The 24,088-nt window shown below is 40.7% G+C and overlaps 1 protein-coding gene across 14 annotated transcripts in view; it reads left to right on the forward strand.

Moving 5' to 3' along the window:
• The window catches only part of LOC137258274 (GATOR2 complex protein WDR59-like), a 66,292-nt gene that overhangs the window by 36,363 nt on the left and 5,841 nt on the right, over positions 1–24,088 (forward strand). For 3 of the 14 annotated variants that reach the window (XM_067795887.1, XM_067795891.1, XM_067795895.1), the window contains exons 12-24: positions 7,655–7,888; positions 11,096–11,257; positions 11,423–11,518; positions 11,726–11,888; positions 12,070–12,136; positions 12,313–12,448; positions 13,627–13,787; positions 14,223–14,304; positions 14,586–14,698; positions 15,722–15,869; positions 16,758–16,815; positions 18,631–18,648; positions 18,998–19,021. In XM_067795887.1, the coding sequence (XP_067651988.1) occupies positions 7,655–7,888; positions 11,096–11,257; positions 11,423–11,518; positions 11,726–11,888; positions 12,070–12,136; positions 12,313–12,448; positions 13,627–13,787; positions 14,223–14,304; positions 14,586–14,698; positions 15,722–15,869; positions 16,758–16,815; positions 18,631–18,648; positions 18,998–19,021 (1,462 nt within the window). Of the gene's footprint in view, positions 1–7,654; positions 7,889–11,095; positions 11,258–11,422; positions 11,519–11,725; positions 11,889–12,069; positions 12,137–12,312; positions 12,449–13,626; positions 13,788–14,222; positions 14,305–14,585; positions 14,699–15,721; positions 15,870–16,757; positions 16,816–18,630; positions 18,649–18,997; positions 19,022–19,982; positions 20,041–24,088 lie in introns of all 14 variants that reach the window. The other 11 variants (XM_067795897.1, XM_067795899.1, XM_067795898.1 and 8 more) reach the window with 6 other exon arrangements.

A 24,088-nucleotide genomic window follows, 5' to 3' on the forward strand; every position in this document is an offset into this window, starting at 1 on the left:
CTCATTCATGTAGGACATCCAAGTACCCCTGGCCTCACACATGTAGGGGTTCCCATTACCTCTGACCTCATTCATGTAGGACATCCAAGTACCCCTGGCCTCCCTCATGTAGGGGTTCCCATTACCTCTGACCTCATTCATGTAGGACATCCAAGTACCCTTGGCCTCACACATGTAGGGGTTCCCATTACCTCTGACCTCATTCTTGTAGGACATCCAAGTACCCTTGGCCTCCATCATGTAGGGGTTCCCATTACCTCTCTGATCTGGTATATATAGGTATTTCCAGTAGTAGCTCACTATTCACATATATGGGTTCCCCCTTGTCCATATTATTGCTCATTAGGTAATCCCTAGAAGCTCCAGTGTGACACATAAGGATATCCCACCTATGAAATCACATGAATGCAGACTCCCACTACCTATTTAGTGGACAGATTGGGACATGGGGACTGTCAGAAAACTATCCATGTAACAGAGAGAATTTCTTGGGAATATAGGATAATTAGAAATTTTATAGTACATTCAAGGGTAAGTGGATTCTTCTTTTGATATATGAAGGACAGGTAGAAGTTGTACAGATGCTCCTACTGAGATATTATTCTGCTGAAATGAAGGCCCAATAGAAGCATTAGTTCGAGGTCACTTCAGGTTTGTGCAATAAAAGAGTGCACTGCCTTTCCTCCCCTGACATTGAGGTCAGAATGTGTTGATGGGGGAAAAAAGGACTGAAAGTGGAAACTGCTGACCGCTATAGCGCTGTTGTACCTACTTCATTTGCCGACTTTTACAGGGGGAACAGTCTGTCATAGTGAGCAGAACATGGGTGGCCCAAGCCCATTTGGAGGATCAGTCAAATGTCTGCCTCAAACTGCATTGCAGATGAGAGATGTCAGGTTCTCACTACCATGGTAACAGTGTAAACCATACCAACTGTATGTAGTTTAAAAGTAAAATGAAATGTATTCTTTTTGTCAGTATATTTGGTTTTACTGAAAGACCATTGTTTATAGTAATTTATACCATCTTGTTTTCATCATTATTCCCACTGACCAGACCCTAAAACAAACATATCCCTTACAACATATGCAATTTTTTTTATGTTGGCAAATCTAGTATACTGCAGATTTATTTGAAGGTGAATATTTCTGTGGTCCTGTTAATTGTATTTTTATGATGATATAAGGCTTATTCATGGCAGAGACTATCAGTAGCTAATTAGGAGATAAACATCATGTGTTGGCCAATTTCCAGGCGTTATTGAGTATTTGAAGCACGGGAATGCATTTGGAACCGACGGCGTCAGCATGGTAGCATCTGGAGTTCCATCATTCTAACTTTACGTCACAATATGATTTGAATGACGTCACCACTGTTGATGACACAACAAAACAATTGTTTATGTGTCAATACGCAGTGAATAGTCTTTCAGTTTCCGGGAATCTAATACCATTTAATCATGTTTTTCATCAGATTACACAACACAGTAACTATTGGTTTACAATTACCTAAAACTCAGATTGACCAACCACTAGTATGCCTCAATGACAGCCAACCATTAGTACGCCTCAGTAACAACCAACCACTAGTATGCTGCTGTGTCAACCAACCACTAGTATGCCACAGTGACAGCCAACCATTAGTACGCCTCAGTAACAACCAACCACGAGTATGCCACAATGACAGCCAACCATTAGTACGCCTCAGTAACAACCAACCACTAGTATGCTGCTGTGTCAACCAACCACTAGTATGCCACAGTGACAGCCAACCATTAGTACGCCTCAGTAACAACCAACCACTAGTATGCCACAATGTCAGCAAGTCACTAGTGTGCTGTAGTGTCAACCAACCATTAGTATGCCACACTGTCATCCAACCATTAGTATGCCTCATTGTCACAAAACCACTAATATGCCACAATGTTAAAATATAAGAAAAGTGATACCATGACAGGAATGTGTGCTGTGGGTAAAGAGACCTCTGTGGGTAGAGACCACTGTGGGTAAAGAGACCTCTGCCATGTTATTACAGTAACAGTCAATAACCCAGACAAAGAGGTTCATATTGGATGAAATGTTAAGTATGCTGAACATTCATATACTCTTGTGTTCATCTAGTTTAGCCTCAAGGTTAGCAGGTATTCTACATGCTGGTAAGAAAGAATAAACTTTTATCTGTTTAAACATCCATGTACATATTGGTGAATACATGGGCGTGTAAAAAGACAGAACTGGACACCTGTGACATTCTACAGCTTGTGTGTAGTCAGCATTACCCAGCTGATGAAGCAGACGTCAGACAAAAGGTGGAATGATCAATGCATAATGGTTCATGTCACACAGTAGCAAGTTTCAATATTACTGCATCCTTGTATGGTTCACTCAGCAGAGTAATTACATGTCATGGTGAACTTGCAGTACAAACTGGTACACATGCCAAAACCACAGAAAATTATTTAGGAGAGCACTTGCACAAATAATTATCATGTAACCTTGTTTCCTGTTTTTCTGCTTGTTTCTGACATTTCCCTGCATATTTGTCATGTCAGGCATAACGTTGATGACCATTGTGAGTTGTACTGACCTACAAACACAGACAATTAGATACACTTGGTTATTTCAGTGGCGATGGGTGCGTTCAAGTTTAAAACAATGAGAAGTTGTATGCAAGCTTATTGTGGAACTCAAACATCATTTTATGAAACTCCATGTCATTGTCACAAGAAAAGGTTTCTTAAGTCACTTGTTGATCCTACTGATTCATATGCAGTAACGTTTCTGTATTTCTGTCCTTCATGACATTTTATCCTTTCTTCCATCTAATCAGCACCACCACCTTCACCTCCACCACCACTATGTCACTACTACCTCCACCAACACCACCAGCATCACCATCATCACCACCATAGTTATAGCTACCATCATCACTACTGCTACCAACTTCACCATGTCACTAGTACCTCCACCAACACCACCATCACAATCACCATTATCAGCACTACCTCCACCATCACTCCCACCTCACCATAACACCCAACCAGTTACACCATAACACCCACCTCACCATTACACCCCACCAGTTGCACCATCACTCCCACCTCACCATTACACCCCACCAGTTACACCATCACTCCCACCTCACCATTACATCCCATCAGTTACACCATCACTCCCACCTCACCATTACACCCCATCAGTTACACTATCACTCCCACCTCACCATTACACCCCACCAGTTAAACCATCACTCCCACCTCACCATTACACCCCACCAGTTACACCATCACTCTCACCTCACCATTACACCCCACCAGTTACACCATTACTCCCACCTCACCATTACACCCCACCAGTTACACCATCACACCTACCAGTACCATCACTATTTTCCCGACTAGTGCCAATGCCACAACCACTATCACAACCACAAGTGCCACTACCACCACAAACCACCACCATCATCCCCAGCCACTCCACAACTATTTCCACCACCATCCCTATCACCGCTACTGCCACCACAATTACCACTGCCAGATTACCAGTTAGATCTAACATTCAACATAATGCTATCAGCCATTTGTATTCCAGGTAGTAGCATAGACTCCCAAGTGTGCTGGTTGTTGTGTACACCTGTAGTAGTTACTGTCACTTTTATTGCGTCTGATGTTTATGGTTAAGATAAGATAAGATAAGATAAGATAAGATAAGATAATACTTTATTATCCTGAGGGAAATTTTGGTTTTACATCATAAACAAAACACTGAATCACAACGTACTTTACAAGAACGCTAAAATCATGCACATATAGATAATTACCATACAAAGAGCACTAAGATATTGAAGTAAGATAGGACTAACATGCTCCGATAAAAGGTGAAAACAGTTTGTTAAAAAGAAGCCTCATGGGATAAGATGGTTAAAAAATTATAAAAAATATTAACTGTTGTTAAAATAGCGAATACCAGCTGGTACAAAAGAATGACGGAACCTGTTTGTTCTGGCTATCGGCATGCGCAGACGGCGTCCTGATGGAAGAAATTCAAAATCATAATAGAGAATGTGAGAGCTGTCATTTACAATTTTCTGCACTTTTTTAACAATTTGCTGCTCGTAAATTTGGCCGATAGGAGTTACTGATTCTGAGCCAATGATTTTGCATGCTGTGTCAACAATTTTGTTGAGTTTAGCTTTGTTTTGAACAGACAGGTTACCAAACCAACAAAGAAGATTGAAAGTAAAAATACTTTGTATAAAGGTTTTGTAGAAAAGAACCATGGGTGAACAATCAATTCTAAAAGTGTTTAAACGACGAAGGAAGTACAACCGCTGCTGACCTTTCTTGTAAACATAATCAACGTTATCGTTCCAGGATAATTTTGAATCAAGAACAGTGCCCAAATACTTGTATGTGTTTACAATTTCAATATCTTCGTTGTTGATTGAAATCTGGGCCAAAGGATCACAAGTTTTTCTGAAATCAATAATCATTTCTTTTGTTTTCTTAGTATTTAAGATCAAAAAGTTGTCTTTACACCAATTTGTAAAGTTAGATACTTCATTTCTGTAGTCAAGGTCAGCAGATTTAAGAAGTGAAACAATAGCTGCATCATCAGCAAATTTGATGTTAAAACAGTTTGTTGCTTTACTAACACAGTCGTTGGTGTAAATTATAAACAGAATGGGTGATAAAACACATCCTTGTGGTGCTCCTGTAGACAGGCTGGCAGTGGAAGACTTCATTCCGTTCACAGTAACACACTGAGGTCTGTCAATCATAAAGGCGTTTATCCATTTGACTAAGTAACTGTTTACACACAAATTCGAAAGTTTTGACAGAAGCAAATGGGGTTGAATAGTGTTAATAGTTGACGTCCGTGAAGAGGATTCTAACGTATGCACCACTAGTTTCCAGATGTTTGTAGAAGAGGTTCAGGAGAGTAAGTGTAGCGTCGTCTGTACCTCGTCTCTGTCTGTAGGCAAACTGGAGTGGGTCGAGTTGGTCTTCTACTTCTCGCATTAATTTACTTTATTAATTACTTTTTGATAATCCGTTCAAGACTCTTCATGGCTACAGATGTAAGGGCAACTGGACGATAGTCATTACACACTCTGGGATTTTGTATCTTCGGAAGTGGAACAATGTGAGATGTTTTCCATATGACAGGTATCTGAGGTTTTTTTTAACACACATTGAAATATGTCGATAACTGATCACAACATTACTTAAGAATCACAGGAGCTAATTTATCTGGACCGGCACTTTTGCGACTGTTCAAGTTTCTGAATGTTTCTCTCACGTCATCAGCAGAAATGTCACGATGATCTCTGACAGCCAGGTTATCCAGAATAACACTTCTTTCATCCGAGAAATCATTAACATCGAAACGTGAATAAAAGTCATTAAGCTCGTTAGCAAATGCAAAACTGTCACTCACATTGATCTCCGATTGTTTCTTATTAGTTCCCAGAATGGTTTTGAGACATTTCCATCTGTCCCGAAGATTGTTTTCTTGGAATTTAGATTCTAGTTTTTCCTTATAACGAATCTTACACTCCTTGGAACAGCGTACAATATCCTTTTGCACTGATTTAACTCCAAGTTTGTCTCCAGCACAGAACGCACGTTTCTTCTCACACAACAAAGATTTCAGTTCTTTTGTCACCCATGGTTTGTTATTGGGATAGATCTTGATTGTTTTAGATGGTATAATAGAGTCCACGCTGAAGTTTATGTAAGAGGTTACAACATCACACAGTTCGTCAACACTATCAGAGTCCTGCTCGAATACATCCCAAGCTGTACTGTCAAAGCACGCTTTTAACGTATCAAGGTCTTCAGGGGAATAGATTTTCACTGATTTTTCCAGTGGTTTTTCGGATTTAAGTTTCTGTTTGTAAGCTGGGATTAAATAAACAGCGTGGTGGTCCGATGTTCCTATAGGTTGCTGACAACACCATTTATAGGCATTCTTGATAGTCCCATAACAAAGGTCAATTGTTTTCTCACCTCGTGTTTTACAGTTCACATACTGATATACGTGTGGTAGCGATGACTTTAGACTACAGCTATTAAAGTCCCTGAAGATAAGTTTGGGAGCATCCGCTGATAGCATATCCATTTTGTTAACAGAATCACACAATGCATCTGTAGCACGTTTGTTATTTCCATTGGGTGGAATATAAACCACTGTTACAAATACCTGTCCGAATTCCCGGGGGAGATAGAACGGTCTGAAAGACACACATAACAGTTCTATATCAGGCGTACAGAGAGTATCCCGTACCACATAATTTGTGCACCATTTAGAGTTGACATACATGCATACACCACCTCCACTAGATTTACCAGATCTTGCTTCATCTCTGTCCTGTCGAATCGGGGCACTAAATCCATCAAGGCAAAGGTTAGCACTGTCAATCCTCTCTGTTAACCAGGTTTCCGAGAAACATAGGAGGCAACTGTCAATAAATTGGTGTAGAAATTTCACACACCTTTCAAGCTCCATTTCAATTGTTTCCGTAAGCTGCGTACATGGGCCAGAAGTTGTGTGGGTAGAGGGTGTCTGTTCTGTCTGGCTCTCACCCGGCGTCTCACTCCTCCCCTGTTACCTCTCTTACATGTCCTCTGGGCTTTCTCGTTCTCACATTCTGGTCTTATATCCATTTTGAGCGAGCTGATATCCGTGTAGTTCCGGAGCTTCAGTAGTTCTGTCCGCTTGTAGTAACGAACTGGCGTCGGGCTTGGTCCGCCATTGCTGGCGTCCATGACAGTCCATTTTGAACACACACCAGTGAAGTGTTGAAATATCAGCAAAAGTGTTAAAATAACACAAACATTCCTCAGCATTTTTTTGCAAGACATCTTAGATGCTCTTTGGAGTTTGAAAAAGTCATCAGACAACACAAACACACACAAAAAGACGAGAGCCAACGAGCAGCGCCACCATTCAATAGTGACATGAACAATGCATCACAGTCCTCAATTGTTCCTTCATGTAAAGCACGTTTGATATTGGCATCTCATTTGCCTTACAGCGTGATTAATGGAGAAAGAAAACATAACAGTTTTACAATTTAGGAAATGTAACTACTCAGAAAGATCTTTTCCCCTCTTGTGAGATGCACCTCTGATTCTAGTAATATCTATTGACGAACATCGCTCTACCAGGGCCCAGTTAAAAAATGTGGTCACAAAAGTAGTGACCTTGTCCATGTTGAATAATGGAAGTTACAGCTGCTGTGGTCCCAAGATCACACTGAAGGTCACTTAGGAGGACGAGGAGTTGTGTCTGTCTCATTTGTGGTGGTGATCTATCCATGCACTTAAGATATCAGACCACAAGAGTACTTCGCCTTGTGTGTCATGAATCATAGATGGAACATAGTATATGCTGTATTGACATTCTGAGCTATGCCAATATGTTTGGTATTTGAATTTCAACCAAAGCATGTTAAGTGTTTAGGAAATGACTGAATTCAGACAAGTTCCAGACAAATTCCTTCAAATTTTCATTTTGAACAGCCCATGCTTAGGAAAAGTCACTACACTAGTAAAGTGTGAAAGTTTGGGTTTACTGTACACAAGACTCCATTCTGTTGTATGTGGATCTCCAGGAAGACCTTGTCTCAGAGTGTTCTCTCCTGTTTGCAGCTCTGCGGCCATGAAACCAACAATCTCCCTGACCTGGTTGGTGATCTGTGCAAGCCATCTCCAACAACTCTTGAGCCTGCCAATGATTCTCTATCCACGATAGACGAGAACCCAACAGTGTCAGAGTCTGCCATTAGCCAATCCCTTCAAGGCATCATGTCCAACCAGCCACAGACTTTGCAACAAGAGTTTTCTTTGGTCAACAAGAATATTCCTCATGTTACCATAGAGGAGGTAAGGTTTTTAACACATGATTATCACTGTTCAGCAGTACTGGAGAGGTTTCATGGGTTAACTTCATCTTATGGGTAAATGAGTGTCACCATTTTGAAACAAGGCATGTATGTAATCATCTACTTATTTGGGGGGTGTGATTCTCTGTACAGGAACCTAGCATCATGGTTCACCTTGTTCAGGTGGGTGGTTAAAGCGTTTGGTTTCGATTCACCACAAGGGTCATCAGTCCCCAATTGCACAGATGGATGCTCATGCTGTTGATCACTTTAAGTGCCTGGTCCAGTCTAGATTATTTACAGACCGCTGCCATACAGTTGGAATATTGCTGGGTGAACTCAATCACTCAATTGTTTTCTTTTCCTGACTCATGCCTTTTTGCTTATCCCCTCCCTCTGTGCAAAGAAAGTGGAACTCTTGAAATCCCTTGACATTCCTTTCTGTTGAAGTGGATGTGTATTCACACTCACCCACAGGAAGCCTCCCTGTTTCCCGCCACATCGGTCATATGTCCAGCCCTGTTTGTCACTCTCTCTCAAGAGGGAGGGATGGGCTTCGTTTCTGGAGCACAACTCAAAAACTTCATAGTATCTTTCAACAAAACTTGGCAGATATGTAAGGCAGATCTTGAAGTGGTGCCTTTTGCTATTTGCAGATTATTGTCATTTTTATGTTTCCCGGTTTCCGTGGAAATGATTCAGACTTAGTCTCAAAAGGGAGGGCTTCGTTTCCCAAGCACAACTCGAAAACTTCTCAATATCACCCCTCCCTACTAATCTCAACGCCTAATACCTGAGGTACAGAGCTTCAGAAAATCAGCACAACATGCAGCATCTACTAGACCTTCATCTACTGCATCTACAACAACGCTACAACCTTCACAGAGTCTACTACAGACACTGACAACGCCTATACTCAACTCGTTGGATGCTTCTGCCAGTCTGCCAGCCACCGAGGCATTTGACATCATGAGTCATCAACAACTATTACAGTCACCTGGAATGAAGATTCAACAGCTGCAACAGGTCCATTGGATACAGAAGATGCATACATCCGTTCACAAAGATCTTCTTCATCAGCTGTATCATCTCAACGCAGTTCAAAGGATGCACCCTTCATCAACTCAGAGAGTGCATGCACACACGTATCCTGCTGCAGCTGCAAGGATTCACTGACTGCATGCCCCGATCGTCGCAGATGTTGTCATTGTTTGTCATCTTTGTCGGATTCAGGCCTGCATGGAAGCACTTCAGTCATGTACGCAGACATGAAGATCTGCTGTTCGGCACAGGGACAATGTTAAAAAAAAACTTTTGGACTGCTGAGGAATTCATTCGCTGAAGAATAGAGATGATTCATCAGAGAGTCGCCGACTTACATCAGAGGGAAAAAAGAAGTCATCTACTCAGCCTCAGAGATTACATCTTGGATTACGCTTGGCCTAGACCTCTCTTCACCATCAAAGGCATCATACCATGCCCTCGCTTACAAGATGATCTACAACGACTTGACATCTTGACCTTCCCTCCAATTATGCTGATATCTATGGTACCAGACAACTTACCTATGATGCCATATTTTGTGACAAAGTATCAGCATCAAAACATCCCATCCTTTAACGCTTGGAGATTTACTCTACAATCAGCTCAGCGACTGCACTCAGGCAATTTCAGCATTTTAGCAGGATGGGTTCCCTGCATGCTTCGTCAGAACACTACAACTTGAGATTCGTGTCATTATCACCATTGAACACAGACCTTCATCCTTCACATGTGCGAACGCATTTGAGGAATGCAAACTATTCTACCAGATAGATGCATGCAGAATCAACATACCAACATTTGCTGTTCACCGCCAGCAGTTTCCAACTTCAAAGAAGGATCAGTAATTCATCTCCAAGCAGGATGAAGGACAACAAAAGGTCTTCTAAAGGCAGATTCAACATTGTTTATCTGAAGGCTTGGAGCAACAGATGGCAGGTTTTTGCCGTGACAGCCAGTCAGCTATAAGTAGATTTCACATGGATGACAGCTCACTCACAACTTACAGTGCTGACCGTCTGAAGATGAAGTGATTCCGGTACCAACATCTTCATTACAGATGAAGCGTGCTCCTGTTATTACTACATCACCAACTGTCTTCATGTATATTCAGTTGATTTAAACATTACTGCAATGAGCAGGGCATACACAAAACAGTATCGCATTACCGGAAGATTATTGATAAATTCAGACTTGGGTCTGACGCAGGTTCTACATCCGTGGAAGAAACATCTTCACAACACGGCAGTGTTGAGACAAGATTCAAACCATGATACCGCATGTTCTACTCTCTCCATTACCACTATGCCAGTCGCTGAGTTTGAGTCACCACTTTTTATCAAGAGTGATGATGACCCTGCTCTTGTAAAGGAGTAACTTGTACATGAAAGAGGGTTGCAACTGTATGATGAGGACATCACGAAGAAAGAGTTGCTATAGATAGCTACTTAGAGGAAGAAACTAGTATATCTATTATCTCACTCTTTATCAAGTGACCAAGACGTTCCACATGCACGTCTCGAACTGTCTAGCATGAGTGACTATGAACCAGTACTGGTAATAAAGATACTTGTACATGTGAAGGTTTCTAACTTGTCTTGATAGGAATCTTGACATACAGTTGCATTGAGCACTAGCAAGATGCTAGTGGGGGAAGTACTGGAGGTATTTGTATGGCAGCCAACAGTATCCATCATAGTCTGACCCACCGTCAGTACCGTCAGATTCTGTAAGCAAATAAGCAAGAGTCAAGATAGGGCAAAATATGTAATTTTCTTAATAAAATTTTATACTTATCCTGACTCATGACATCAAGCCCTCCCTACTGCCCCACTTGGACGCGTTGGATTCTCTGCAATTCTTGTGTTGGGGAATTACGGAGAGAGTGACAAACAGGGCTGGTCATGTGACCGATGTGGTGGGAAACGGGGAGCCTTCCTGTGGATGAGAGTGATTGTGCATCCACATCAAAAGAAAGGAACATCAAGGGATTTCAAGTGTTCCACTGTCTTGACATAGACCGAGGAGATAAGCAAATCAGCATGAGTCAGGATAAGTATAAAATAGTAATTAGACACCTTTCAGAAAATGACATCCATGTCAGGAAAATTTCTCAATGTTGCTTTAAACAGCATGCAGAAAGAATATATTTCACTCATATCAACAGATGGACGCCATTGACCGTGTATGTAAAGTGACAGCACAGATCGGGAAAAGGAGAGTCAGCCTCAACCTGAATTTCCCCTCTGACTACCCAAACAATGCTTCACCATCATTCCAGTTCCTCCACAGCACCCTTGATGCCTCCATGCAGAAACAGCTCATCAAGGTAAATATCATACTCTCAGGTGAATACCCACCATTCTTCAGTAAGTTGATCATGGCATTTGTTTTCTTCTTTGCTTTAAACCATGGCCAGATTATACTTCACTGTTACACCTTGGACTGTATGTGAATGAAAGTGCTTTACTCTGACCAAGTCATTGTGTTGCAGGTGCTAACAGATACATCTCAGAAGCATGTGAAACGGAACATGAACTGCCTGGAGCCATGCCTCCGCCAGCTGATAACAGAGCTGGACACTCTCACTGTAAGTCTTGGTATCACCAAAGAAACATGCTTCAGACTGATGTAGGCTAAGCAAGATGACAATAACTTTAGGTTCATCAATTTTCACGCTGCTGCTTCAGGTTCTTGGACATTCTTCACTGAATTCTTGACCTATTGTCTGTTTGTCTTGGTGCTGGGAGGGAGATTGTATCAGATTATCATGGTCCTAATATTTTCTCTTGTACAGAAAACCGAGAGGAAGACACCTGACCTTGACATTCCATTCCCCCTGACACAGCAGCAGAACATGATGCAGACTACACCCATTTATCCAATGTACAGCTTCGGCAGTTTCCAAGACTCCAGTGTTCCATTCCCAAGGACAAGCGGAGCTCGATTCTGCTCTGTGGGTAAGTGGGCACAGGTTGCACAGACTTATAACCTAGTTGAGAGAGTTCTGGTCTGTTTCCCACTGATTACATGTGCCCAAGATCAGCAGAGCATAGTTCTGCTCTGGTCATAGAGTCTCATTGATTACATGTGCCCAAAACAAGTCCCATTTTGTATGAAATGTTTTTACTGTAATTGCAGGTGTGTTGGTGATATTTGGCCGCTCTGCTGTGATGAAGAAACATGATGGAACAGAGCCCACACCCAAGTAACATTTCTAGATTCTAGTACAAGTGACGGTGCTGTGCTCAAAACCTTTAAGAGTTTAAGTTTGAATAATTAAGATTTGAATTGCATTCATTGTATTGCTCCCAAGTCTCAGTATCATTACTCATTACACCCTGCAGCAAGCAGGACTCAAGGTCAGCCTCACTCTTTTCACAGAGCTCTGTCGGAACTAGCTGCCTTTGCCAGACCATCCCAGAATGCAACCCCATTTGCTCCCTTCTTTCCACGCAGCCCTCCAACACCAAGCAACGAGGGCCTGTCAATCAGTGACTTCTATACATACAAGGAAAGGGTATGTGTTTTTAAATGCTAGTCAGCTTTTTCTAAGTGATGCCAAGATCCATGCCAGACTAACAAGCTACTGCACTGCATATGTACAGAATGTAAATGGAAATAGTGTCAAACCTGCCAATACATGTCTAGCCTGACACACTGTCAAAACCACCAATGTTGGTCACACCACTTTGCTTTGATCATTATGATCATTAAAACATTGTGTGAGAACAGGCATCTCACAAAACACACAAGTGAAGATTCAGATTTGTTACAGGTGATGGCAGTAAAGTTGGATGGTTTCAAGCATGAAAATATGTTCATTTGGGACTAATAGTGATTATGAATAAAAGTGGCATTTGTTAATGTCTTGTGATTGGCAAGATGAACATATTAAACCTTGTATACAAAACATTGTTCTGCCTTTTATGAATGTCAGTGTGGCAGTATGAGCATATATGTGTAGAGTGCTTGTACCGGCAATGTTGTTTGTAACTGACTCTTCATGTTCTCCCATGAGGATAAGTCTGTTGCAGTTGTATGATACTGGAGTTTGTCTGTAGTGGGGATTCTTTTGCATCATTGATTGTCCAGACCCTGTGTGTGCTGTATGTAGAGTGTCTGGTGTTCAGTATGTCCTGGAGTTGAACGTGTGACATCTCTCACATGAAGTGTTGCTTGTATCCACTAGTTTTCATCACTCAGACTCAGTTGTTTTTCCCACATGATATGTTGGATCAACATTCTCTCACTGAATTCTTTAATATACGTCAACTATTCTAAACTAGATTTTTGCAAACTATTCCATTCTGTTTAAAGGTACTGTTTACACATGAACAGACAAATTGGAAAACAAATTTGTAATGTTGAAAGATTATTGTATTTAGTTCAGTAAATTATGAAAATAAGTGAAAATTGGCAAATTCTTTAAAAAAAACTTTACACCAAAACATAGCTGTTCATGTGCACAAAACTGAAACATGATTTTTTGGAATTTGATGCATGATTCTTGGGCAGTTCATCAGCATCAGCTAGGTTTTGGTTGGTTTCCCCAAGAGAGTCGAGAAATTCATCTTCGATGTAATCATATCTCTATGCATAATATATAGTGAGTGCTTTAGGCAAGGCTAAACTTTTGATGGGTAGTAACTTCCAAGGGTCACCACTACTAATATGTTTCTCTACAATCTCTTTCAGCGGCACCGGACGCGCAGCAGGTCACGTGTGCGCGAGGTGTCGGAGTCACGGTACAGGGACACAGAGAAGGCAGCCAAAAAACTAAATAAGGTTGCCCCAGTCAAAGTGTATGATGTGTCAGCACTGTTGACAGTAAACAAGCAGCTGGCAGAGAATTATAAGTGAGTTGCAAAGTGAATTTCGAAATATGTTTTTTTGTTACACTTATCAAAAGTTCTGCAGTATGACCAGGAAACAGGTAATCGATGGCATTTCCAGCGTGTAAAGAATGGATAAAAAATTTATCAGTAGATTCCCATATTGACAGGGAGTACTCTGTAGACAAAGATGAAAGTTCATATTACATTTAATAACAGTCACTGCCGTTCTGGATATTTCCTTCTGCAGAAAAAACGCCATGAAATATTACGCCTTCATTCCTGTTGTTATGGCAAGCTTGCTTAGATTTAAATGGTAGCGAAATATTGACAGATTTACTTGCTGTAATATACTTCTGTGAATCTAAGTTATTTGCAAAATATAACCTGATTATTTTCGTTCATCAGCGTAAACCATGTGCTGTTTTTGAGATGCTTATTGTGCCATATCTATTGTAGACTAGACCTGTCGGACATCCCGGGGATGTGCAGTCACAATGCTGCGGCCGCGGCTGCTGTTGGACGGAAGGATCTTGTACAGGTATGTACCACCACTCAGACCTTGGTCTACTGAAAGGGAGTAACAGATCTTCAGCACCATACCATATAACCGCAGGTCTGCATGTGCACAGCCATATTAGGTTATCTAAGTTGATGTGCAGAGTTAAGGCCCTTAGTTGTAACTCGTAAGATCTGCTTCCTTTGAGGCTTTCCTTACAAGCTTACACACCATAGTGAACAAAGACTCTCCTTGAGTAACCAAGTCAAGTGAATGTGTTGGCTACTGACACTCTGTAAGCAATGCTCCTGTTGTCGTTGCAGATCTGGAACTATGTGTCAGTGATGTTGCCGGCCAGTCTCAACCCAAGTCCTACTCCCACCAGCAGCAGACCCTTTGCAATGTGTGCCTTTGGACGTCCGCTGCTCAAAACTATGTGGGTATTCAGCCAACCCACCACTCCATATTGTTTGTCCTGTTTCCCTCCCTCCCCTTCTTGCTCCCTGTTTCTCTCCCTCCCCTTCTTGCTCACTGTTTCCCTCCCTCCCCTTCTCGCTCCCTGTTTCCCTCCCTCCCCTTCTTGCTCCCTGTTTCCCTCCCTTCCCTTCTTGCTCCCTGTTTCTCTCCCTCCCCTTCTCGCTCCCTGTTTCCCTCCCTCCCTTCTTGCTCACTGTTTCCCTCCCTCCCCTTCTTGCTCACTGTTTCCCTCCCTCCCCTTCTTGCTCCCTGTTTTCCTCCCTCCCCTTCTCGCTCCCTGTTTCCCTCCCTCCCTTCTTGCTCACTGTTTCCCTCCCTCCCCTTCTTGCTCACTGTTTCCCTCCCTCCCCTTCTTGCTCCCTGTTTCTCTCCATCCCCTTCTTGCTCCCTGTTATCCTCCCTCCCCTTCTTGCTCCCTGTTTTCCTCCCTCCCCTTCTCGCTCACTGTTTCCCTCCCTCCCCTTCTTGCTCCCTGTTTCCCTCCCTCCCCTTCTTGCTCCCTGTTTCTCTCCCTCCCCTTCTTGCTCCCTGTTATCCTCCCTCCCCTTCTTGCTCCCTGTTTTCCTCCCTCCCCTTCTCGCTCTCTGTTTTCCTCCCTCCCCTTCTCGCTCACTGTTTCCCTCCCTCCCATTCTCGCTCCCTGTTTCCCTCCCTCCCCTTCTCGCTCCCTGTTTCCCTCCCTCCCTTCTTGCTCACTGTTTCCCTCCCTCCCCTTCTTGCTCACTGTTTCCCTCCCTCCCCTTCTTGCTCCCTGTTTTCCTCCCTCCCCTTCTCGCTCACTGTTTCCCTCCCTCCCTTCTTGCTCACTGTTTCCCTCCCTCCCCTTCTTGCTCCCTGTTTCCCTCCCTCCCCTTCTTGCTCCCTGTTTCCCTCCCTCCCCTTCTTGCTCCCTGTTTCCCTCCCTCCCCTTCTCGCTCACTGTTTCCCTCCCTCCCCTTCTCGCTCACTTACTCCTGAGACTGATAGCATTCGCTGATTCCAGGCTGGACCATTACATCAGTAACTATGATGTGCAGACGCTGGCCATGTTGTGCTGCGTGTTCTGGAACAAGGAAGATGTCCACCGTGCTGCCGCTGCTGCTGCTGCCAGATCTGCCTCCAAGACCTCCCTGGAGTACACGCCTGCAAATGTAAGCTCCAGCCCACATCCTCTACCAGCTCCTCATTTTACAGTCCTCAAACATTGTACACAGATTTATGTAGACCAGCTCAGACACTGCTGATATTTTAAGTCGACAGTAAATGCAGCATGAATTCCAATATTGACATTTAATGTTTCCAAATTCTTGTTATTCTTATAACTAATGTTAAAGAAAATGGTTAATTTTTCATTATTACTGTTAATGCAGTGTTAGATCAGAATGTTAATTGTACCTCTCATTGTGTACAGGGCACAGACATTTGTCACTAAAGTGTATTTCATCCTATAGAGGACCACTTGTCATTTTGTTACTGATAGGGTTCTTGATGTAATCTGATACAGCTGAATCTTGCCATCATGCAGCTGCAGCTGACAACTGCTTTCATTGTTTTGTACTTACCCTAGGAGTGCTCTCGTTTTCCTTTGTCGTAGATAGGAATGAGGATCCCATTTGTCAACCGTTTATATCACTGTTGCTATTGAATGAATATTAGAAGATAGTATTTGGCTTATTTATTTAAAAAGTTGTAGTTGCCCATGTTACAGTTGTATTATCTTGTAAACTATTTATTGTCCAGTGAGAGGCTGTGACTTCATTTTCAATTACGTTAATAGATTTATTAAATGGAAAAAACAAATGTGAAGTAAAAGTAATTTCATCTGAATGAAAGTGAGGAACAAAATCTTTCCATTTCCCTGATTACTTGTGAAGTAATAGCTGAAAGTAGTATCTGGAAATGGATCAAAACAGAGGAAATAATGTTTCATTACTTTTGCTTGAATTTATGAAATCCAAAGATTGACTAATGATGATTTTCACCAAGTGTTATCCATGCTGTGATGTGGACTGAATGCTAGTCGTTTGTTGTTTATCTAGACTGATGCTAACATTACATATCTTGGAAGTAGCACAGATAGTGGGTGGAGCTTATTGCGTAAGTCCTGACTGTGTTTACTCGTTAGTGTTTACCCGACATCGACCAATCAGAGAGACATTGAGAATCAGGTACAGATTTCGCACTACTATTGCCATTCGGATGAAGATTAGGTATTTTTGGTACTTTGAAAAGAACTCTAGCCAAAAGGACAAAATTACTTCCCCCATGGAGAATGTCTATCTGCCAACAACAGGCAGGTGAAGGTAGTCCCCAAGAGTTGTCTCCCCTCTCTTCCAAAACTCTTTAGTTTGAATGACTGATGTTTGGAAATCTGTTTCAGCAATCCTCCAGTGTCTACACCTGTCTCTCTGATTGGGTCAGCTTTGATGACCAGCTCACAACACCTTCTTTGTTGTTTCTGCTGCAACAGGCCATCTGACATTGATTGTAGAATGTAATTAGGAATTGGGGTAAATGACTTTGGATTCCAAATCTGTCAGTTACCTGAATTGTAAATTGTGTCAGTAATATTATAAACAAGTGGAAACATCGAGTGTAGAAGACTTGGAAACAGTATTTCTTGTTCTTGTAGTCAAGTATTCTGGAAACTAGATTATTATCTGACAACAGAGGACCAAGTTGTGAGTTGGTCCATGATCTGCTCATGTTTTTGTTAATATTTGAAGACATCTTTCTTGCAGGACTGTGGTCAAGGTTTGTACTTAAGTAGGCAGTTCGCAGTGTAACAGCTTGCAATGACAAGAGTGTTGAACAGTTCATTGAAAGGGTGGTACTTTGTATGGTCAGGAGTGACACACGACTCTCATTTTGTTGTACCCATGAAGGTTCAGGTTAGAATATTGGCCTTCAGTAACCCATGCTTGTTGTAAGAGGCGACTAACAGGGCTCGCTGACCCCGTTGACTCATATCATTGGTTCCCAGTTGTGCAGATCAAAGCTCATGCTGTTGATCACTGGATTGTCAGGTCCATACTCGATTATTTACGTACTACCACCATGTAGCTGGAATATTGCTGAGAGCAGCATAAAACTAAACTCACTTAATCTCATTTTGGTGCACCATCATTACCACAGCTGGGTTCCTAAAGTTAGACCTCACTCTGACGTCCTGCACATTGACTGATTCTAAACCTGAAAACCAGAATCAGTGAACTATTCAACCTTTTGCAATTTCGCTGTTAACATGACTTACCAATTGTGATGGGGTAGCAATCAATGAAAGTCAGGCTTGTTTTGTAGGTGGGCTGTATTCAAGCTACCACTGTTGACTTCATGACACTATGAGACAGTCTTAGCACTAACCACTTTGTGGTGAAGGGCCCATTGTTTTTATTTTGAGTATTACTCAGTGTAATTTTACCATATCTTTAGCTTATAGACTTATATGTTATCGTACATTATTGAGTTAGATTCCTGAACCGTGGTGGTGGTGAATACCTAGCTTCTTAAACTAAACAAGAATATGTAGATAGGCACAACTCGACTTACTGCTGTCTGTATGCGGTAATGCTCTGTTTTGTGTCCTGTGTAGCAGTAATTTCCATAAAGCCTTGTGTAGAACACCAGGCATAACACATCATTCAAGATGGTGCAACATGGAAGCATTACAGATTGTTTAATATGCACAGATTTATCAAAGTAACAGTTCTTTGAAACAAATTCCAGTTAAATTGTATCTGATCTATGAATAGAAAACAAAATGTTTTTGAAAAAGGATGAAAAATAGTGTATTAGAATGTCGGTGATTGTGACAAGGAGTATTTTATATCATTCCTATATTCATGTCTGCCATGCTGAATGTTTATTGTGTATTCTTGTGTATACCTGTGCCTGTTTTCTGTGCTAATATAGGCTATAAACGTAGGCTTGGTAAGTGGACACTTACGCCATGTGTGTACAGCTGACTAACTCTCTAGCTGCACGTAACCACTGACCATGTATACAGAATCGCTTTTCAGTACACTTGAATAGGCTCCCACAGCTCTCATCTTTCCCTGAATATTTAGCAAAGTTAGCTTCCAGACCCAAACTAATATTCAGAAACAACTCCTACTCTGTTTTATTGTCATGTAAAAAGCAATTGACAAAAACAAAGAATAATGGAAAATATTCACATTATCCCAATTATTATGAGATGTTTTAATTTTAGTCTCCAAACATTATTGTCCAATATATCTGTATATGATACTGTCAGTTATTCTTAAATATGGTTTTACAGATAACACAAGTCTAACAAATGATGGTGAATTCTCAATCAGGCTTTGTTTTACCTAGCAAGTCAAGCTTCATACCCTGCTTGTGCTGTATTCAGTATTTAGCCTTAAGTGTGTCCCCCCCCCAATGTATGTGTGTTCTCTCCCCTTCCTGGTCAGCAACACTGTATACTGTCCTATAAAGGCTGTTTGAGTGCTCCCTGGTTGTGTAGGTGTCTATCTGTGCTACTTTGCTTTGTCTAAACATGCTGATGGAGTCTTGTTTCAGCCATAACACAAGGGGAGAGAGATTTCAAACACCTTGCTGCTTTATCAGCAGTGTCTTAACCTTGCGCTGGAACCGGCACCTTCTGCTGACATTGTGCACTACCATGGGGATTAAACTTAAAGGAGATCAAACCTTTTTCTGTCTGATGTAAACCCTTTCAGAACAGATGTGTACAAAAATATATAACTCAGGGGATTATGTTAGATGTATTAGAATCTTATGTATAAGAGTTAGAAGTTTCTCACCTAGGACAAAGATGAGACATTGTAGACTGAGCCTGTGGCTGGCTGATTAACCATCAGTAGCAGCTTCCTTTGTGTCAACATGATCAAGATTCAGCTTACCAGGGAATTTTTGTGAAAAATATTGACAATTGGGATAAGTATTTATCGATTCCATTTCTCAGTAGTACATGTTTTGCTTGAGCAAATAATAATTAGAACAAGAAGTTGATGCCTTGTTGAGTATAACCAAGTCACCAACAGCAGTAGATGAGATATGGATGGACTGGATGGGTGATATTTTGGTTTATCAGGTTAAAAGCCCATCAGAACTTCAGATGAAAATAGGCAATTGTGAAAAAAAAATTGTTTTGAGCAAAGAGGAAGGTTTTGAGGAAACTCATAGGGTCCAAAGAAAGGGGGAAATGTGTGCAATGTCTGTAGAAAGACAACAGGCTAAACAGCCTCCTTGTCTTACTCCTGTACCCTTCTCTTTCACAGTACAACCCCTATCATACCGTCTCCTCAGTCACAAACCTTCTCAAGGGATTCAAAGCTAGTAAGTCATGATCCAGCAAGGGCTTGCCGCCATTTGTATTTGTGTTCTGTCTTACCTAGGCCCTTGTTTCCTAGATCCATGCCGGTATCATTCATTTCATGGTTTATTGCAGCACACTATGCATGAGTTAATGCTTGGTAACTTGGTAGTCACAGTGTGTTCACAGATGTAATTCATCTATCTATTGTGGATGCAGTCACAATGCCAGAGGGGCTCTTTTTCATCACAGTGGAATTTATTTGTCAAGCTGAGACATTATTTTTTACTTCAATTCAGAATTGTTAAAAAATGAATCAAGAAAGAATTCTAATGAAGATATTTTAAAGTTGGTTAAAGTTTGATGAGTAACGTGATTCAGTAATAATGCTCTTAATGTGTTATATGTCCTTGTACTTCTTGTGTTCATAATCAAGTACATCAAGATAGTGATAACGTCAGTAATGACCAGTTAAACTGATGCACTCTAACATTGTTTCATACTGAAGAATCTATGATTGTATTTATTCCATGCTGATTATGACACATTATGGAAATGAGAAGGCATGGTCTCTCAATCTGTGCTTGTTCTATCTATAACAGCTTCTCTGTATACTAACTACGCTAAAGTGCACTGGAAGGTACCTTCAAGGAAGAGAATATTTTTATAATGTTTGTTGAGCAAGGGTTTATTTGATCGCAAACACAATGAGAAACTCAAGACATTTCAATTAGTCATTGTTCTTAAATGTGATACTGTCTCCCAAACTTCCCTTGGATAAGTTATTCTCTGATTGCAAAGTTTCATCTCTTTGAGTGGCATTTGAAAAGTTGGATTTGAAAACTTTATGGATAACAACTTCTTTCATTTGTGTGTATGATGTTTTAGTATTCAGTAGAGAGCAAATTATGAATATATTGTGTATATTTAGGGGATAACTGTACTGGCATTTACAAATTGGGAACATATACCAGTGGTTCAAACTTCAATATGTTTGTTATGTGCACACCAACTAAATCTGACTGATGAATAAATCATAGTGTAGTAGCTAAATTGGCTGGGAGTATCACGAGGTAACCCTCTAGTTATCCAAAATAAGCAGGCTGCTGCAAATGATAATGACATGCTGATTCCATAACGATGGACCATTAACAGTTCTGTTGTCAAATGATGTCACAGTGGGTGACGTCATACTCCATGATGACATCATAAATCTTATTCCATGATCTAACAGTTTTGGGTCGACAACCCATTGTGAGTAAGTTGTTAGAACTTACAGTTAAGTTTATGATACCGTATTGTCTTTTTAAGGCAAATTACATCCATTTTAGCAGGATTGGGGGCGTTAATTGACCAAGGCCGCCTGCAAATGACAATGCCCTGAAAAAGAAGTAGTATAGGGATACATTCTAAGATTTGGGTGAATCAGGTTTCAAATTGTGACTGTATATGTTGATCAGTCAGAACTTGAGTTACAAACTAAGTTGAATTATAAAATAAATAGATTTAGTCGATACGAAAATTGTCCCATTCTGTAATGTCACATCTCAAGTGTGGAGTTCATGTTGTCAGGACTACACTTGTCAGGGACTGAACATTGATTGGAAGACCTGAAGCTATATGTCATCTTCATAGACTTTGGTCAAGTTAATTTACAATGAGCAAAGGTAACTTTGTTGTATTACAACAAAACAGGCTTGTGATAAGATAGGAAAGGACACTGAATGAGATATTTTTCATCACTAATATGTGTGGTTTGTTTTCACCAGGGCTTCTGCTTTGTGTTCCTCCTGTAGGGCTGTAAAGTCTGTTCACAGTTGTCAACTGTTTCTCCTCAGTGGGACATGGCGATAATGCATGAGTGAGCCTTGTGGCCAGTTCAAGCTTGCATTTATGGAGTTGGATGGAGATATATAGTTCATATAAATTAATAATTGATGGATGATGAAACACTACTGATTTTCCAAAATTAGGTTTAAGGTCATGTTTTGTTTCTGCCTAATGTTATATTTAAGCACAATAACAGAATGTTTACAGAGATTGTTATGATTGTGTTTAAAGACAACCAAACTAGTGTGCCTGTACATCCATGTGTTGTTTGAAATATGGAAAACTAAATCTATTCACAGACTACTAATAATTGAAAAAAGGGCAAGTGGTTGAAAGTGTATGGCTCAACACAGATTCCCTTAATGGCTGCAGTGCGTGAAACAATGTGTGCGGTACAATGAGTGGCATGTTGCTAAAAACAGCAAAATCTACTTTTTCATCTATATATAGACGATGGATGGCTGCAAACTTTCTGGTACATTGCAGGTAGTGTTTTAGCAGAGAGGGGCTTCACTGGGAAGATGCACTTCGTTTTTTGATGTAGAAAGTCTCATGTCAGCATATTTTTTACTTGAATGTCTGTAAGCAAACATCAGTCATGTGAAGATTTGTATTTGTAGCGCTGAGAACATATTGAGACTTTTTTTCCTTCATAAAAAGTTGACCTTGGCTAGTTTATGAGTTTGACATCCATTGCTACATGATACTGTAGAAATATACAATGTAATTAACTTATGCATACTTAATTATCTGCCCTTGAGTATAGTGGTAGGTTGGTTTGTTTTACAGGTCGACATGGGGCCAGTAAGAGGCCTATATGCACCCATGTATAGTGGGTGCTGAGAGTTACTTCCCTTTACCCTTTCACAGCCAGACAACTTGCACCTTTGCTTTTCTGAGTTCATTTAGCAATAACTGGCTTTTTCATTGTCACCTTTCTGTTTCAAGGATTCAAAGAAATAGCCCAAAAATAGACTGCTGAGTTTTTGTGTCTTGACTGATCTGTAACCAAATTTGTTAGAGTCTGTTTATTTTCCCTCGACCTAACACATTGTACCTATGTCACAATTTAATTTATCAGTTATCGAGAAAAACAGTTCTACCAATATTGTAATGGTAAATATTACACATAAGGCTGATGTCTTCATGAGTTGCCATCACCATGGCCCTTCAGCGTGAAAATTTACGTTTCAAATTTTCAGGGCGGAGGAGGAGCCTAGTGGTTAAAGCGTTCACTTGTCACGCCGAAGACCAGGGTTCAATTCCCCACTTGGGTACAATGTGTGAAACCCATTCCTTTGTTCCCTGCTGTGATATTGATGGAATATTGCTAAAAGCGGCACAAAACCATATTCAATCACTCATTTCAAATTTGCATATCTGTTAGATGTATCTTTGCCAAATTTACTTTTGTGGTTAGATAATTATAGAGTTTAAGGTTCTCAGTGTCATCTAAATGTATTTAATTTCTGCAGATATAAAGAAACACATGTGAGAGTTCATGTTTCAAACCAGCTCTACATTTATACTTCTATAAATGTAAAAGATTACTAGTAAACAAAAATATATTCTTTTTTGCAAGTATGTATATAAACACATTTTGGGATAGTACCTGAAGTTTAAACTGTTTTATGGGTGTGAAACCTTATTCATGTTTATATCAGACCCCAAAAATGTCAGATCATTTTATTCTACAGTATAGGTTTCTTTGTAGAAATATTGAAACAACTTGATTATCAAATATTGATATAAGTTAATGATATTCAGGTTGCATTAACATTCATAGCATGCTTGCCCCAATATTTTACTCCAGATGACTGCATCTTAGCTAGATACTCAGAACTCCGATGAGCTGCTGTATATTTTTGTGATGAAGGGCAACATGGTGGATGGCATGTAGTAGCTGTAGACTGAATGTAGTGTTGATGCAGCAAGTGTCCCGTATCCTCTCTGTCCCTGCACTCCTGTATACCTCCAGTCTGGTTCTCCATTACCCTCTGTTTGGCTTGGTGTGCTTTGTGGACTTTTGTCTTTCTTTCTTTGGTGGTTTTTTGTACCTTTGACTTTTAGGTTTCATTTTGTGGTTTAGTTAACAGGTTGTTTTGTCATGTTCATTAGTAGATACAGGTTCTTCATTTCTTGGATCTTTATGTAGAAATTTGTGAGTTTAGACCACCAAGCAATATCACATGACATACTGACAATGTGTATTTCTTTAAATAGAAGTTGTGTTTTATTCCA

This window comes from Haliotis asinina, chromosome 12 (assembly GCF_037392515.1).
Source record: "Haliotis asinina isolate JCU_RB_2024 chromosome 12, JCU_Hal_asi_v2, whole genome shotgun sequence".
NCBI classification, from domain to species: domain Eukaryota; kingdom Metazoa; phylum Mollusca; class Gastropoda; order Lepetellida; family Haliotidae; genus Haliotis; species Haliotis asinina.